The 17,231-nt window shown below is 39.6% G+C and overlaps 2 protein-coding genes across 3 annotated transcripts; one reads left to right on the top strand and one right to left on the bottom strand.

Moving 5' to 3' along the window:
• Positions 1-243: 243 nt before the first annotated feature.
• dhrs12la (dehydrogenase/reductase 12-like a) lies at positions 244-17,110 on the top strand (the record flags this gene model as incomplete). Of its 2 annotated transcripts, none has more annotated exons than XM_080888669.1 (10): positions 244-389; positions 1,960-2,093; positions 5,984-6,066; positions 6,179-6,274; positions 6,351-6,432; positions 6,530-6,591; positions 7,998-8,102; positions 8,621-8,711; positions 8,926-9,063; positions 16,160-17,110. In XM_080888669.1, the coding sequence occupies 10 exons, from the start codon at positions 244-246 to the stop codon at positions 16,273-16,275; spliced, it is 1,053 nt and encodes a 350-aa protein (XP_080744795.1). In that variant the 3' UTR covers positions 16,276-17,110. The 2 variants fall into 2 exon arrangements, with proteins under 2 accessions (XP_080744795.1, XP_080744796.1); XM_080888670.1 differs by having other exon boundaries at positions 272-389; positions 8,929-9,063.
• LOC308400742 (uncharacterized protein) lies at positions 9,157-11,536 on the bottom strand. Its single transcript, XM_080888671.1, has 3 exons — positions 10,417-11,536; positions 9,861-10,235; positions 9,157-9,749 (listed from the first exon to the last, which is right to left on the bottom strand). The coding sequence occupies exons 1-3, from the start codon at positions 10,810-10,812 to the stop codon at positions 9,693-9,695; spliced, it is 828 nt and encodes a 275-aa protein (XP_080744797.1). The 5' UTR covers positions 10,813-11,536; the 3' UTR covers positions 9,157-9,692.
• Positions 17,111-17,231: the final 121 nt, after the last annotated feature.

Here is a 17,231-nt window from a genome sequence, read left to right on the forward strand (position 1 = left end):
GCGCACAGGGGGTCCTCCGACTCACTAAGGGTTCACTAAGACCTACAATATAAAGTGCCTTGAAATAATTATTATTGGGGTTTTGTGTAAATAACATTGAATTGAAATTTTAATATTTTATGTTGAGTATTTCACTCGAAGCCTCTTACTGTCTTCCGGTTGGGGGATGAGGTTTTTAGGGTTAGGGTAAAGCGTTACTGTCCGCTGGTGTAATGTCTTAGTGCTGCCGCTGGGCGGCCGCTAATGTTTATTCACGAGCTACACGTGGTTTTGGTCCACGGTAAAAGCTGGAGAAGTGAGCGGCGCACAGCGAGAGGCTTCCAGAGCAGCAACATGTCTCTGTACCGCAACTCCGCCTGGTTCCTGAAGGGAGTGACTGAGTTCACCAGGTAAGACATTTGTCCTGTTGTGTGTGCGCTGTGGGAGCCGGAGAGAGTCTGTGACTGTCCTGCTGTGCATCCTCAGTAGTGTGTGTGTTTGTGTGGAGGATCAGCACTCAGACTTTTCTTATAACTGAATGACTGAAAGTTGATGGTAAACTATTTATAGCCAGCTTATTATAATCAACTTAAATGTGAATAAAACCTTTTTCGTTAACTAAAATAAAAATGATAACCAGACCTTTGAAAGCATTCAAACTAATTAAAGTTTAATATAGTAAACTTTGGTATCACAAACTGCCTGATGAGGGTTTGATGGACGTTTTTATTGAGGCTTCGGGTGTGTGCAAGAGCTTTTGTGTCGACTGTTTTCAAAAAGTTCTGTTTATATTGTAATATCTAAATTGATTTGAATAACCCTTACCTCTGACATTTGGTGTAAATAAAATAAATTCATAAAGACTAAAACTAACACTGAAACTAATAAAAAAATAATCAAAACCAAGCATTTTCTAACAATACAAAGTAAACTGAAACAAAAAAAAAAACACTCTGGAAGCTAACTGAAATTAAACTGAATTAAAAAAAGAAATAAAAATAAAAACTAATAAGAAAATACAAAACTATAATTACTCAAAACCATAGTGACAGTAAGAAACGCCCACTGAAAGCAGTGTAAAGTATGAATAGATTAGGGGGTGGCTGCTGCTAAATGCTTCCTAATGTTAAAGTGAACGTACATTTCTGTGAATTAACTGTAAATGTTACAGCACACTATGTATTACTATGTTACAGTATTATCTTAATGATCAATTTTGATGTTTGACATTTGAAAGTGTGAAAATGAGGCTGCAGACTTAAGTCGTGGTTTATGATCACAGATGGAAGGTTTTAGCAACAGACCCCTGAACATCACAGATTTGTGAATCAGTGTACACTTTATAGTGACTAAGCAAGAGGTTTGTAGGACCATAACTCAGTTTTTGAACAATAACAGGGCTCTAAGAGCTTTATCAGTCTTATGTGATCTATTGCAGCCCCGAGATGCCTTTCGTCATCAGTACACAGCAAGCCAAGTGTTTTGAAGAGGTGCTTTCGTGATTGTTTCCCTTCTCTCCTTTGTTCTGTGTTATCTTATTCTCCCAGAGAGCTGCCCGACAACCCGCTCTGACCCTGCACTAATAGCTCTCTGCATGACACCATCGAACAGAGCAGGCATTTAACCTCAGTAATTCTCTCTCTGCCTGTCCCCTTTATGCCCCACTTTGACCGCCCTTAACAATGGGGGGAATTGAGGTCCTTGGTGGCACACACGCTTAGACACACGCATACTCATAAATGACTGCTGTTGTCACCGCCATCACTCTCATCCCAAACCTCTCCTTGACAGAGACGATGCCAGGCACACACTTTCCTTCATTGTATCTGTACAGTAAAGCTGTGAGGACATTTACAGTCAGCAGGATGATCTCAAACACTCACCCCTCAAACACAGAGGCAGAGCTAAATCTGATGGCAGCAGCAAATAAGCAGGCAGCTGGTATATATATGAAATGCTGTAGGTGTTGATGTTTTACAGGAATGCCTTCTTATCAGCGTCTAAGCGGTTTGTGGAGAAGGACCTGGAGGTGTCTGTGGCTGGACGTTCCTTTATGATAACAGGAGCCAACAGTGGCATCGGAAAAGCCACTGCCATGGCCATCGCCAAGAGAGGTACCACACCTACAACCCTGTTTGTCTACAAATCAGCCCAAACATGGCAGACAGGAAAGCAACACATAGTAAAATCGCTGAGAGAAAGAAGCAACATGCATATCCATATGGATCTGTGAATTCATAAAAGGCCCAACTCCACATTTTTTAAAAATTCCAATTCCAACACTAAAAAACACTCAAGTATTTTTTTTTTTGTAGTTTTACAACACACAAACGTTGGGGTAAAATGTAAATAAAAATAAAATGTAATGGTTTGCAAATCTCATAAATACAGATGTTAAATATTTAAACATCAATTGTTTAAACTGATGCATAATTTTAAGATAAATAAGATTTTGAATTTGATGGCAGCCACACGCCACATAAAAGTTGATTGTCACAGTGTAGTGACTGTGTTTTCTTTTCATGATGCTCCAAATGTTTCAGCTGGGAAAAGGTCTGAAAGCTCACAACCCTCACTCTACTACTATAAAGCCATGCTGTTGTAACAGTATGCAGTTTAACATTGTCAAGCTGAAATATGCAAGGCCTTCACTGAAAAAGACATTGTCTGGATAAGAACTTTAACCTCCAGTGAGCTGTGATCATAGACAGTGATTTCTCGAAGTGTTCCTGATCCACTGATATCCACGAAAGAATGAAGTCGGTTTTTAATGCAGTCCTTGGGGGCCTGAGGATTAACATCCAATAATAATTTTATGTCTTGTCTTTTGTGCAGAGAATCTGATTACTTTTTTTAAAGTAACAAGTAAAGTAAGGGATTACTGTTCCAAAAAGTCATTAGATTACTGTTACTTTCCCGTAAGCACGCTGCGTTACTAAACCGTGATATTGTTTGGGAGAGTGTCTCGTGACAATGACGTGCAAGCACGCAAGTCCATGGCAGCAACAGACGTGTGTAGACCAACAATGGATAATATGGAGTGCGGGAGAGAGTACAACCATGCAGTGTTTAAAGCTTGAAAGTACTGACATTACTTTGAATTTGATTCTGTAAAAAGTGACAAAAACATTAGCGTCTGATGTAAACTCTGCGTGGGAAGAAAACTTCTTTCTACAGCGAAAAATTAAACTTCTAATCTGAGAAAGCACCTAGCACAGTGTCAAGGGAATGTGAAATTCACAAAGAAACCCCCGGATCCCCCCACTGACATGACCGCTGCAGCACCGGGCAAACCTCCACCCACCCCACTCCTCCTAAACAGGTGAAAGAAGACTTAAGGGTGACAGGAGTTGGTGCTGCTGAATCTTTGATTGATTTATTTTTTGCTGTTTTACTTGCATCTATTTGAAAGAGTGAGTGTAAACACACAAAAAAAATATTTTATATGCTGGAATATGTAGAAAATAGGTTTAAAGGTTAAAGAATTTCTCCAAGTCAAAGACAGTTGCATATAATTTAATTTTTGCTTGATGCAATGTGCATAAAGTTTAAAACTAATAAAACAAGTTTTAAAAAGAGACTTTTTCATTTGATTTGATTTTATATGATGGATTCTGCAGATTCTGCAGAAAAAACAGAATTAGGCTGAAAGGTCTATTGCTTTATTACGTATTCAGGTTGTGTATCATGTTTTTAAAATGTAACTAAGTAATAAAGTACCTAAGTAATAAAGTAACTAATTACTTTTGAAAATAAGTAACTAGTAAAGCAATGGCATTACTTTCTTGGAGAAGTAATCATAGGGTGACCATATTTTGATTTCCAAAAAAGAGGACACTTTAAACAATGCCTTCTCTGTGCGGTTAATTAATTGTGAAATAAAATATGTCATATAGGCTTTTACAAGTCAACAAGTGCAAAAAAATAACTTAAAAACCTCTGGAATTAAATAATGGTACGGAAATAATGCCTCATCTGCATTAAAAATTACCAGTACTGGGTTGGTATGAGGGCTGGACTGGGACAAAAAATTGACCAGGGCATTTTGACTAGAGAACGGCCCACCAGGTATTATAGGAGCCATAAGCCATAAAGCCTTTGAATGAAAACAAACGCTGTTGTGACAGTGATGTACACAGTCTTGTTGGTATATGTATGAATTCTATACATTTCAGATAATTATTTTTTAAAAGCAAGACATTTTAAATGAGAATAAGAAAGAAAAGTATTTCTTTGAGCCCCCCTTTCCCTACCTGGCCCCCTGGCAAAACTTTGCTAGACCCACCCCTGCACAGTTACCAGCTGTCAGCTACATAGAAAAGGATCCTGGTGTTATTTGTCTCTCAGAAACAGATCATAACTTCCCTTCAACTCATTCATGTCACCTAAAAGGCAAACCTGTTTCTCCATCACCTGTTCAGCTCTGATGATCCAGTAAGGACATCTCCTGGTTTCATCTTCATGTTTCCCTCTCACCACATATCCAAACCGATATCATATCACTATCAGTAACATCATAGCACCCACCCAGCTGTATAGAAATGCCGTCATGCTAGCTAGTACGCAGTACGAGTTATTGTAACTGACTGTAAAATGTCAGCACAACAAAAATAAACTACACCTGAACTTGGTTTATATCTGACCCAGATAGACTGCAAGTCGCAACTTCTTACCCGAAGTTCAGTTCACCTGACACTCATCCACCTGCTGGCCCCTGTGGAAGCTCCGCCATAGACACCACCAAATAACTGAGTTATTTTTACACACCGGCCAGCATCTGGCCAATCCACCACCTTTCTTTGTTTATACCGTTACAAAACAACAACAACAACAAAACCATCGGCTGTAAAAACAAAAAATCACCATCGGCCCACTGCGCAAATGCCCGATGGCCAGTCCAGCTATGGCCGGCACGAGAGAAATTTCTTTTGCAGTTCATCTGAAAAGATGCACTTGTGCTTTGGGATCTTTTAAACATCATTAGGCGTGTTGGTGCGCGCTGTCTGTCCCGTCTATGAGTGCAGAACAAGCGCTCACAAAGCAGCAGTTTCGGGGATGGCGTCACACACATGGATCCTCTGAATACAGGAAAACCCGGACATTTTTATGAATCTCAAAAATCCCCCCCAGAAGCCCCGGACAGAACGTGAAAAGTGGACATGTCCGGGGAAAAGGGGACAGTTGGTCACCCTAAGTAATCAGTAATTAGTAGCAAATTACTATATTCAAGTAACTTGACCAGCACTGCTTTTGTTGACAGAGATCTCGCTCTCCAGTTCATTGAATCTTTTTATGATATCATGTACTGGAGATGAATAGATAGTTAACTTTAGAATTTTATGTTGAGGAAAATAATTCTCAAATTTTTCCTCAATTTTCAGACAGTTTTTTCCAGATTGGTGAACTCTACTTCAGAGTAATTGCATCTCTAAGATGCTCTTTTTTTTATACCTAATCATGTAACAACCTGTTGCCAAGTAACCTAGTTAGTTGCAAACTGTTCCTCCAGCTGTTTTTAGTACCACTTACTGTTCCAGCCGTTTGCTGCGCTCTCCTAACTTTTTTAGGGGACTGTTGCTGTCATTAATTCAAAATGAGGAAAGTCTTAAATTTCTGGAAGTGGGGTTGTATATGAGTAATAATAAAACAAAGTACATTCACAATCGAGTAAAACTCTCAAGTGCAGGTTTTAAGGAAGCAAACAGTTCCAAAATAGTGGCCACAAAGCACATTGATGCTCCTTAAAAGACTTTTATAATAATAATAATAATAATAATAATAATGGATTGCATTTATATAGCGCTTTTCTAGACACTCAAAGTGCTTTACAATTCCACTATTCATTCACTCTCACATTTTCACACTTTATATTTAAAGATTGTAGTATTCATTCAATTTTTCAGGAAAAGGTTGATTTTAAGGTCCTTCTTTATCTTGTCATTGTATTCAACTGCTTATTTCCATTGCTAGTACCATGATTTATGTCTTTATATCTTTGCCACAGGTGGAACGATCCACATGGTGTGCAGGAATAAGGACAAAGCTGAGGAGGCAAGGGCTGATATTGTCAAGGAGACTGGAAATAAAGTACAGTGTGACTCTCTTTTCATCAACAAGATAGACTTGCACAAACAACCTTTAGTTTTACACCAGAGTTGACATTGATATTCATTCTGCTAAATGTCTGGCGTCATTACAGGAGGTCTATGTTCATATCCTCGACCTGTCTGAGACCAAGAAGGTCTGGGAGTTTGCTGAGGGCTTTAAGAGGAAGTACAAGTCTCTTAATGTACTGGTGAGCAACATATTAGTCTTTTGGGGGGGTCCTGGCAACTGCGACCACTGAATGATCATATATTGATATGTTTTAGATCAATAATGCGGGTGCCATCATGAGCCAGAGGGATCTGAATGCAGAGGGGCTTGAGAAAAGCTTTGCTACTAATGTCCTGGGTGAGTCAAAGATCAGACAAGAGGTATGAAGACCAGTCTGATGAAAGGGAAAAATGGAAGATAGTTAATTTGTACTTCAATGTTTGGTCCTCTTCAGGGGTTTACATTCTCACCAAGAGTCTCATTCCACTGCTGGAGAAGAGTGTGGACCCCAGAGTGGTGAGTCTGATCATTCAACCCATGTTCACTGTCGGTCCACATAAAGTATTCACTCCTACAATACTGTGCAAAAGTCTTGAGTCACCACCCCTTTCTTTATATTTTGCTTGGAAAATGGGACATAGGTAGGTGATTTATTGAACCTTGTGCCAGAATACATCCAAATAAAGTATATAAGGCCTCAGTTGTGCAAAATTCTAACAAGCTGGAAAGTTAGTATTTGATATGACTGCCTTTGTTCTCGGACTCAGCCTGAATGCTCTTTGGCAAGCTCTCTTTTAATTTCTTTAAGTAGTTTTAAGCAATAGTTCTCCAGGTTTCTTAAAGGACATTCAAAGCTCTTCTTTGTTTTACTGTCTGTCAATATGATCCCACCATGAAACATCAGCCTTTTCCCTCAGTTTCCCTTCTTTAAGAATGGCTTTTTGACAGTCTGTGATACCACCTCTGATGAGGCTTCAGTGAACTGAAGCCCCAGATGCATTCCTCAGGTCCTGTATCAGACCTTTGCTAGATTATTTTCTCCTGTTTCCTAAAGACATGACTTAATATACTGCTTTACATCTTTTAGGCCTGTCACTTCTTTTGTCCTCTACTTGTCTAGCTTCCTCAGTTCTGGACACTTGTACTTTTTTGTAGATTTGATTAAAAAATGCAAACATTATTTTTTTAATTGACAAGCTGCTAGTAAGAAAATGTCAAAAGATGCAATTTAAAATCATTCTGTTCAACAACATTGGTTCATCCCTTGTGTTATTTGCATTTTTTTGCTTGAAAGATTCATATTTCACTGTTTAGTGGCTTAACAAACAACAACAAAAACACTCCTCTAAAAATGCTCATCTACAAAGCCTAGAGTGAAAATGTGTGGAAAAGTAGCCAATGTCCAAAGAAAAAGTTCAGAATGCTGAAGAACTTGTGCTCAAGACCACTTTTCAAAATGACAGGAAATGTCTCGGTCCCTGTAAGCAAAACAAAAAGAAATGAGGAGTGTTTCAAGAGTTTTGCACAGTATTGTATATTGTTTTCAGAAACAGTCAGTAAAATATGAGGCTCTGGCCAACATAACTGGACAGTGTAACAATCAGGTAATGAGTCCGAGCTGTTGCATGAGGGCTATTTAATAGGTGAACAAGGATTCGCACAAGTAAACATTGCAGTAACACAATGACAAATAAAATACTAGATCGGCAACACTTAATGCAGGATTAAATGCAGTTGTAGTGATAATAGAGGATTTGGGATAAGTGTGGTTTATTTCGGTTTCTGTATTTGTGATCTGGTTTCAGTACATTTTTGCTCACTAAACAAAGCATTTAGAGCTGTAACATTGGGTTTTAGGAAACTTGTGAATATTTGGGGTGGGGGGGGTGTCTACAGATTAATTCTCATTCCCCTGTGTTCAGATCACAGTGTCATCAGGTGGAATGCTGGTGCAGAAGCTCAGGACAGGAAACCTGCAGTCTGAGAGAGGCCGCTACGACGGCACCATGGTCTACGCCCAGCACAAAGTAAGATCTGAACTGGAAGCATCTGCTCGTCACAATTGACAAGACTGGTCAGGTTTAACGTCCTTCAGCTGTCTGAGTTCTCCAGGAACCGAGCAAGTTTGAAAAGTTTGAAAATGAGTGAAAACAAGAAGAGTATAATTAGTCTTCTGGTCATTGTATCTATGTATCAGAATATGACAATTTTAAGCACAGTCTTTAATCAGATATTGAAAGAACATATTTATCTTTGGTATAGCTGACAGATGATTAAGTGATGATTTATGAATAGATTTAGGATCCACATTATATCAGTGGTTTAAAAATTTAAACTTGCATTCCAGAATTCAAAACTGAAAACTTACCCAGTGAGCAAACGTCTGGGTTCAGCCCTGATTGGCAGTTGGATATTTGACTTAAAAGTATCACCTGCAGTGTTAAAGGTGTGGTTCATCGCATGACAAAGACGGGCGTTCACAGTCGATCATTGAAGTACACGGATGTTAGATGCACTCAGACGTGCTTGATGATGTGTGTTCCAGAGGCAGCAGGTGGTGATGACAGAGCAGCTGGCAAAAACTCACACTAACATCCACTTCTCCGTCATGCATCCTGGCTGGGTGGATACTCCAGGTACACTCACATAAAGTAACATCCGAATGCTTACACAATTTACAAAAGCATTAGATGTATTCCATCTGTGTGCGTATTTAAATTGATTTGCTCTCTGTTACCTGTGTGTGTGTGTGTGTGTGTGTGTGTGTGTGTGTGTGTGTGTGTGTGTGTGTGTGTGTGTGTGTGTGTGTGTGTGTGTGTGTGTGTGTGTGTGTGTGTGTGTGTTTCCCAGCAGTGGCCAATGCTATGCCAGACTTTCATCAATCCATGAAGGACAGCCTGCGGACCCCAGAGCAGGGCGCCGACACAGTGGTGTGGCTGTCTGTCTCTGAGGCTGCTGTCAAAAACCCCAGTGGACGTTTCTATCAGGGTATGTTTTACAGTGCAAAATTCTTTTTTCCCCTTACAGTTTTTGCCCGTTGCCTGAACACATTTTGCAAAACTTTGCTCATTGTGCCAAAACCCTAAACACAAGTAAACATGACACAACACTGGGAAATATACCATTCACATCTGCACCAAATTGAAACTCTACTCTCAAAACCTAAACTCTGCTATCAAAACCTAACATTCCTTTGTCAAAATGTAACTCTGTTGACAAAATGACACATACTTGCATCATATGCAAACACTTACAGAGCAGGAGGAACACACTAGTCTACTTTATATAAAGCACTGCAGTCTTTGATTTCCATTGTTCATTCAGAAGGCATATTTTCAGGAGACACATTTGCAAACAACCAAAAAAGCAAATAGACCTACTCAATATTGTACATTGCAGTACCATGAATTCAGATAAAGCAAAAAAAAACCAAAACAAAAAAAACCCCATAATACAGTAATAGAAAAAACACTATACTGTAAACAAAAAATCATGACAATTGTGCATACGTGGGCTCATGGATCCCGCCGTCTGTTGGGGTCTGGCCACAGGACCTCATCAACATCGCAAGCAATGTCTTCTCCCGCTGGGCACCGGGGAAAATATCCTCTTCCATGTCAAAACCATCCATGGATTGCTGTCACCTGAATGTCGCCGCAGGCCTGTTCCATTGCCTGCAGAAGAGGCATGCAGGCATGTAGTTGGCGGTCATATACACGCCATCTCCAAGCCGAAAAAAATTCCTCTATAGGGTTTAAAAATGGTGAGTAAGGGGGCAAGCATACCACTTCAAGTTGACTTTGGTTGGAGAACCAGGCCTGGACCAGAGCAGCCCGATGGAAACTGACATTATCCCATATCACCACAAACCTGGGCTGATCTGGTCTGTTCTGTACAACTATATCATGGAGAGCATCTAGAAATGTGAGTATGTGTTGGCTATTGTATGGACCCAGTATTGCATGATGGTGCAGAAGCCCTCGAAGGCATATGGCGGCACATAATGTGATGTTTCCCCCGCGCTGCCCTGGGACGTGCACAATTGCCCTTTGGCCAATTACATTACGACCCCGTCGTCTTGTTTTGCTCAGGTCGAATCCAGCTTCATCAATGAAAATGTATTCATGAGGCTGTGCAGCTCCATCCATGGCCAAGATTCTCTGAAAAAAAGGGGAACATATCACTGTACTACAGTGCTACACATACAGCACCCTCACCCCATCACACAGGTACCTGTGTAGCTCTCAGAATGGATCCATGTGGTACTGATATGGTACATATTCAGCTGCTACTGGACTTCACCAATACTCTATTGTAAATGTAAGGGACAGTTACACGTACCCGTACATATTCAGCTCGAAGTCCTTTGACCCTGTCACTGTTCCTCTCGAATGGGACTCTGTAGAGCTGCTTCATGGTGATGCTGTGTTTACCCAAGATGCGTCTGATGGTGGTGATGCTCACATGGTCTATGTTGCTGAACACTCGCCTGTCTGCAAGTATTTTCCGTCGTAGCTGGTGGAGACGGATGGCATTGTCTGCCCTCACTAGGTCCACAACAGCAAGTTCCTGCCGTTGTGTGAACAGGCGTTGGCGTCCTCCCCCAGAAGGTCTTCGAGTCATTCTAGAGAAATACAACCACATATTGTCATCGGTTTGCTTATTTTTCTTACAGTACTTCACTGTATATACTGTATCATCCACTGTACAACACTGTACTTCAATATAAGTAATCATGGTATGTTTCACAGAAACTACCACTTTGGCTGCAAAAGGAGCATTAGCACCCTGCAATACCCTGTACACTTGATATGGTAACTGTAGAACAGTACTATGAAAACCATCTGAGTAGAGTAGAAGGCAGTGAGATGAAGACAGACCTGTTTTCTAGTCGAATTTTCTTATTACAGATGCCACTGTGAAGCGGCTTAGATGTGGGTGGACTCTCTGCCCAGCTTCCCTCATAGTCAGGCCGTGGTTGATGACATGGTCCACCAAAGTTGCTCTTATATCATCAGAAATATGGGTCCGTGCATGGCCTCTTTGACCTCCTCCTCCTCTTCCTCTTGCTCTCCCTCCATCCATGCTTGCAAAGTTCTTGAATTGGCTAAACTGAGGGCTTTTTGTGGCTGGCTAATTGGTGTTCAGTTTTGCAAGTAAGTGCCTTCAGGTGTATATTTGAGTGGTTGCAATTACCCGATGTGTTTTGTATTTTGGATACATGTGTTTTCCAAATGGCACCCTGAAATTTCATTTTTGAACGAAGTGTCTTATGTATGAAATAGAGTGTAGTATGCAGGACCATGTGTGTTGCATAAAGGAGTAAGTGTGTTGCATAATTGCAACCAGAGTGCAAAGCAGCACTTTTGTTTAAGGTATGGGTACATGTGTTTGGGGTATGGTAACAAAAGCTTCAAGTTGTGTTACTTTAGTCTAAGCATGGGTTTATAGTGTTCAAGCAACGAGCAAAAACTGTAATATGAACACAAAAATCCAAAATAAATGATCAAGATTTCCATTTAGGAATGTAAACTGGTAAGACAGAGAGAATAGCACAGCTGAATTGTGTATTGAACAGTAGTGAGATGAATGTGCTGCATGGGGTGTGCGTATGTGTGGATTTGGCCTGTGTCCATTGCAGCTGGAGGGGACTGCTTTGGTGCCAGATACCACCAAGGAGCACTCACACACAGATGCACTTTTTCATACACACACTCACAAAATGTCCCTAGCGGCCTTGAAGAGAAAGGTTGTTGTCTGACAGCACTCTTCAAACTAGACATACATACTGCACTTATAATAATATTTTCATAATAATAAAACCAAAAGTGACAGCAACTTGCTGTAACAACTGGAAGAAAGCCATAGATGGCTCTAATTTTTTAAAATTGTAATTAATTTAATTGGATTACTGCAACTCCCTTTTAATAGGGCATGGCCAAGACACTTTGCCATGCCTGCAACTGGTGCAAAATGCTGCAGCACGGTTTTTAAATGGTAAAAGAAAATTTGAGCATATTACTCCAGTTCTGGCCTCCTTAAACTGGCTTCCAATTGAATTTAGGATCTATTTTAAAATTATTTTACAGCTTTTTTAAAAAATACTGGTCTCGCACCTGTATATTTGTCCAATCTGCTGAAGCCCTATGTCCCTCCTTATTAACTCCGGTCAGCTGAGTAGATGTTGCTCTCAGTCCCTAAATCACGGCTAAAACTTAGAGGAGCATTCTCTACTGTGGCCCTGAAGCTTTGAAATGCTCGTCCTCTTCACATTAGGCAATCTACTTCAGTGCTGGTCTTTAAATCCAGGTTAAAAACTAATTTTTATTTGCTGACTATGGCCTCAGTGGGTAACTGACACTGTGTTGTTTTTAAAGTGCTGTATAAATAAGTTATGGTATGGTAACAACTGCCTGCTTGAGCTTTTGCCACCTCATATACTTTGAAATTCAGACATATCTGAGGTGTTGGTGTACGTGTTGGCGCTGCTTTTGTGGTGGCCTACGGCAGGCGTTTATTGAGTTTTCTAACTTTGTGGGGGGAGTTTTGTTGTTTTTTAAATTCACTTTTTTTTTTTAAACTTTGTTTTTAACCTTGTTTTTAACTTGTGAGTGAACAGATTGTTTCCCTGATGTTACGGCGGGGTGCGCTGAGGTGTGTGGAAACAGGACCCAAGAGCAGATGATAACGAGTAGTTGAAAGTTTGAGCAGAAAAGTGATCCTTTATTTGATGACGGCAAGTGTAAACCAGGAAACCAAAATAAACTGACAAAACACTAAGAAACAAAAACACTAAACGGTACTGAGACCAAAACCTAAACTATAACTGTGATGGAAAATAACCAGCAATTACTATGACTAAGACTAATGATGAATAACAGGCGAAAACCATAACTAAGACTGAGGTCAAAATAAACAGAACCAGGCTAGAACTAGGGTAGAATAAACAGACGACCCGACAATGGCATGAAGAAAACAAAAGGCTTAAATACAGACATGAGGTGAATCAGGGGAAGTGGAAACATATGGGGAAACAGCTGACAGCCATAAACCTAATGACAGGACCAGGAGAGAAAAGCTAAATACAATTAACAGAGAACACATGACATTGTCAGAATAAAACAGGAAATACTAAAACTAAACATGACAACACAACTTAACAGACCTAATACGTGATGAATAAATACCAAACCCCAAAACATAGAAAACCCAGGAACAATAACCAATAACTGCCTAAACTAAAGGCAAAATAGGAAATAACACAAAAACTAATAACATATCAAAAAATACAAAGAAAACTCAGAGTGCTGGGTCGGAGACCCAGCCTGTGACACCTGATTTGTTTCTCATGTGTTTTTTTCCAAGATGGGGATTTTCTACCCTTTGTTCAGTCTCACAAACACTCTGGCTGAGCCTTCCTGAACCAATGTTATGACTGATGGTCAGTAAAAGCTTCTTTTTAGTAGAGCAGATTTCTTTGCAGGAATGTCCAAACTATTGAACAGTACAAAATAATCAGTTTTCCCACAATTTTTTTGATTGACATGTTTTAATGTCAAGTTTCGAGCACACGCATTCTGTAGACATAGATATATACATGAAAACTTGATGATTTTTAAGTTTTGTTTTTTGTTTTTTTCTGTTGTTATTTCAATTATATTTGCATGTTTGAAAAAAAATTCTATCTATCTATCTATCTATCTATCTATCTATCTATCTATCTATCTATCTATCTATCTATCTATCTATCTATCTATCTATCTATCTTAATCTTTTTTCCCCCCTCTGTGCACACAAACACATGCACTGCTACTACCATACCTATTCCCTCTGCTCTCTGGTCATTAAAATTCATTTGACTCACAGCTGTCATAAAAGCATGTTGTCACTCTATGGCTATGTAGCTGGTCATATAAAAATGACTTAACTCCTTCATTCTCTTCATTGACACCATAGTGGACCACGAAAATTTTATATAGTATGTAGTATATACCTTATTTATTTTAATTATTAATATCTGGGTTTGTTCGATTTTGTTTTTTTGCACTACATTAGATAACCTCAAAATAGCATTGTGAAAAATAACAATGTTGCCATTTTTGTTATTTGTGTGTTGTAATCTTTATGAAAAAACTAAAAAACACCTCTTAATCTTTTGAGTTTGGTGTATGGCGGGGTGCTGTGGACACCCAAGTTTGTGATTGCGTAGAATTTTTAAATCAATACCATGGTTCGTCTACTGAAAATCTCAGTGAACTTGACTTGAGGTCACATTTTCTGAAAATCAGAGGAGTTCCACATTTATAACACAGGTATGTCTACTAGGAGGCTAAACAGTAGCAATGTATTTATAAAGAATTACAAACAACAATTATTATCCAATTTATTTATTGATTGATTTCCTAATTGAAAATTGAAAAACAAAAGCCAAAGTGATCATTATTGGAGCAGCTTAATTAATTTTTGCAGTGTAATTTGCTGTTAATATCCTTTTCTAACCTCAGTTTGTGTTTTTGTCACGTTTGCCCAGGGTCAAAGAAGCAATGCTGGAGATTGCTTCTGTGTTCTCTTATAGTGTCAATACATGGGAACCTCTTAGAGAGGCCAGGGTTGAAAAAGGGATGCCAGAGAAGCTCCAAGGTTGTTATCCGCTGGTTTGCATCCAAGGCCAACATCTGTTTAATAAGGGTGACAAATAAATGTTGGCCATTTTCAGGTTCTCTTCCAACCTTCATTATCAAGACATTTACGTTTTAAATATCCAGTCTCCATCAGTGTAGATGCCAGAGTCAAGAATATGATCTTTCGGCCTCATGTATCCATGAGGGTATCATTTGATGGATTGACTGCAATGGCATTCATCTATTCTATGGGACACATTTCCATGCCATTCCAATGATTTATCCCAATGTCACATCTCACATTCAGCTTGTCAGCCTCTAATTGAGTCTCTGTGACAAGAAGCGCAGAGTGCAGACAGAGGAGGAGCAATCGATCTCTCCTTTGTGGTCACAAGTGTAAATGTTTAGATGTATAGCCATGTTACTTCCCATGTTAACTTGCACATCCATTAGAAGGAGCCAGCAGGTCTATAGACTCCCTCTGACCTGTTGGGCTTTTATCAGTGGGAGACTCTGCACCTGGACTCACATGTTTGTGTGCGTAGGTGTGATGAGTATTGATCAGTTCACAGGTGAGGTGAAAATTGTGCATTTTCTCTATTACAGAGTGCAAACTTTGATTTGTTTTACAGAATTATGGGTGTATATCCAAGTGTGACTTCCTTTGTGATTGTTTTTATGTCACAGGTCAGAACTGGGAGACACTAGAAGGTCGATGGGATCGTGACATAACCACCACAACCGTCTCCCAACACACACATGCGTACACACACACACTCCTCTCTCCCATAAGGAATGCCATTTTTCAGTCTGATGCTGACTTTCCTGTTTGAATTAGAAGTGCAAACATCAGTCTACTGTGATAAATTGTGTTTATCCAGGGCCAAAGGATCAAGGCGACTGTAATATAGTGTAAATTGATGAAGAAACAAAGAGAGGCACAACAAATGAGAGTGGAAAAAAATCCCAATGAAGTCAACATTGTATTTTGGCTGCTACAGAGAAAGGACAAAGAAGCTGAATGTGAAGCAGAAACAAAGGGATGGATGGGTTTTAGCTTGAGTCAAAGAAGAGCAAGGCATGGGGGCATTAAGAGTGTCTGGAGGCCACACTTATCTCTTTCAGTGAGAGGAATGTGTACACTCACAGAGAGAAAATTAAGGTGTGCATTTAAGGAGAAGCATGAACAAATCAATGAACAGTTTAGCACCACTGGTCAAAGGGGTGCAGGATACTTTTAGGGTAAGACCAGGCTGGCGTTTGGATATGTGCTGACTTTCCACGACAGGTTATATGAAGGCTGATTTAATTTCATATTCCCCCTGATAAACAATTGAAATCAGTTTTATTTGACATGAAAATCAAACCATTGGTTAGACAACACAACAGTTTTTGTAAGTGCAACCCATCATGTTAACATTAGTGTTTGTTTGTGTGTGTGTGTGTGTGTTTGTTTGCAACAGACCGGAAGATGGTGTCCACCCACCTGCCTTTGGCCTGGACCCACAGCTCCCCTCTGGAGGAACAAAAGTTAATGTCTGTACTGGAGGACTTAGCCAAGACGTTTCAGTCACACTAAGTAGGCAGGAGACCAGTACAACACTAACGCAACAAGTTTACACCGACTGAGGCTGGGCTCAGATTTTTTTTTTTTTTTTTTTTAAACAGAACAGATAAAGTTCCCCAGGTGATGGAGTAAGAATGAATCTTCAGTGCCCATTTAAAGTGGCAGTGCTATCTGTAGCCGCTAGTTTTAAGTAGGAGTGTGAGTGCTAAGATGTGTTTGGGAATCCCAGCCTCATAATGCCAAACTAAAGTCACAGATGATGAAGGGATTAGCGAGATTTGTAATGCTTTATTACTACTTGAATAAAGAAGCTTTTTTTTTATGTCTTTTGGACTTCATAAGAACTAAACACTTTATTGTAGAAGTGTTTGATAGTGATGCCTTTATAAGTGAGTTATTGTGTCGATTTGGAGATCCCTCATAAAGCACAGACAGCACAACCTGTCACTGAGACTTTATTAAAGTTGTCGATCAGATGGGAATCTGATGGGACCAAAGTCACACACAACCAGCCACGGGTTCAGTGTCCTGCTTGTGTTCTGATGACTTACAACGTAAGCATGTGTGTTTGAAAGCTCTGTAAGTAACCTGTGTATTTGCTTTACTGTAGTGTAGTTTTTGTAATGTTCAGGCTGAACCCAGACTGGTATTGTGCTGTACTCTTTATGAGCTTAGACACAGTGCAGCAGCATCACTTGACACATGCAATAAAATCTGTAGATTTATATTTGGTGATATCTGCTGAGCACCTTAAAAAAAAAAGAAAAAGAAAACCCAAAAAAACCCCAAAAACAAACAAACTGTTTTACTTACTGTGACTGCACTTGACTTTCTTGTAAATGCTTGCTTGAATAAAGAACAGCAGTGCTCGTTTTCTGTGAGTTTGTTCAACAGTTCTTACAAGTGGAAAGAAAAAAACCCAACAACCCACAGTCAAAGAAAGATATCAAATATTTTATTGGGCATCA

This window comes from Rhamphochromis sp. 'chilingali' (genome assembly GCF_963969265.1).
Source record: "Rhamphochromis sp. 'chilingali' genome assembly, chromosome: 8".
NCBI classification, from domain to species: Eukaryota; Metazoa; Chordata; class Actinopteri; order Cichliformes; family Cichlidae; genus Rhamphochromis; species Rhamphochromis sp. 'chilingali'.

Coding starts and splice junctions, on each gene's coding strand:
- LOC308400742 (XM_080888671.1), bottom strand. CDS start 10,812: ATGATTACTTATATTGAAGTACAGTGTTGTACAGTGGATGATACAGTA. Junction 10,236..10,416: donor TTCGAGCTGAATATGTACGG/GTACGTGTAACT, acceptor CCTTTTTTTCAG/AGAATCTTGGCCATGGATGG. Junction 9,750..9,860: donor ACCAAAGTCAACTTGAAGTG/GTATGCTTGCCC, acceptor CCTCTTCTGCAG/GCAATGGAACAGGCCTGCGG.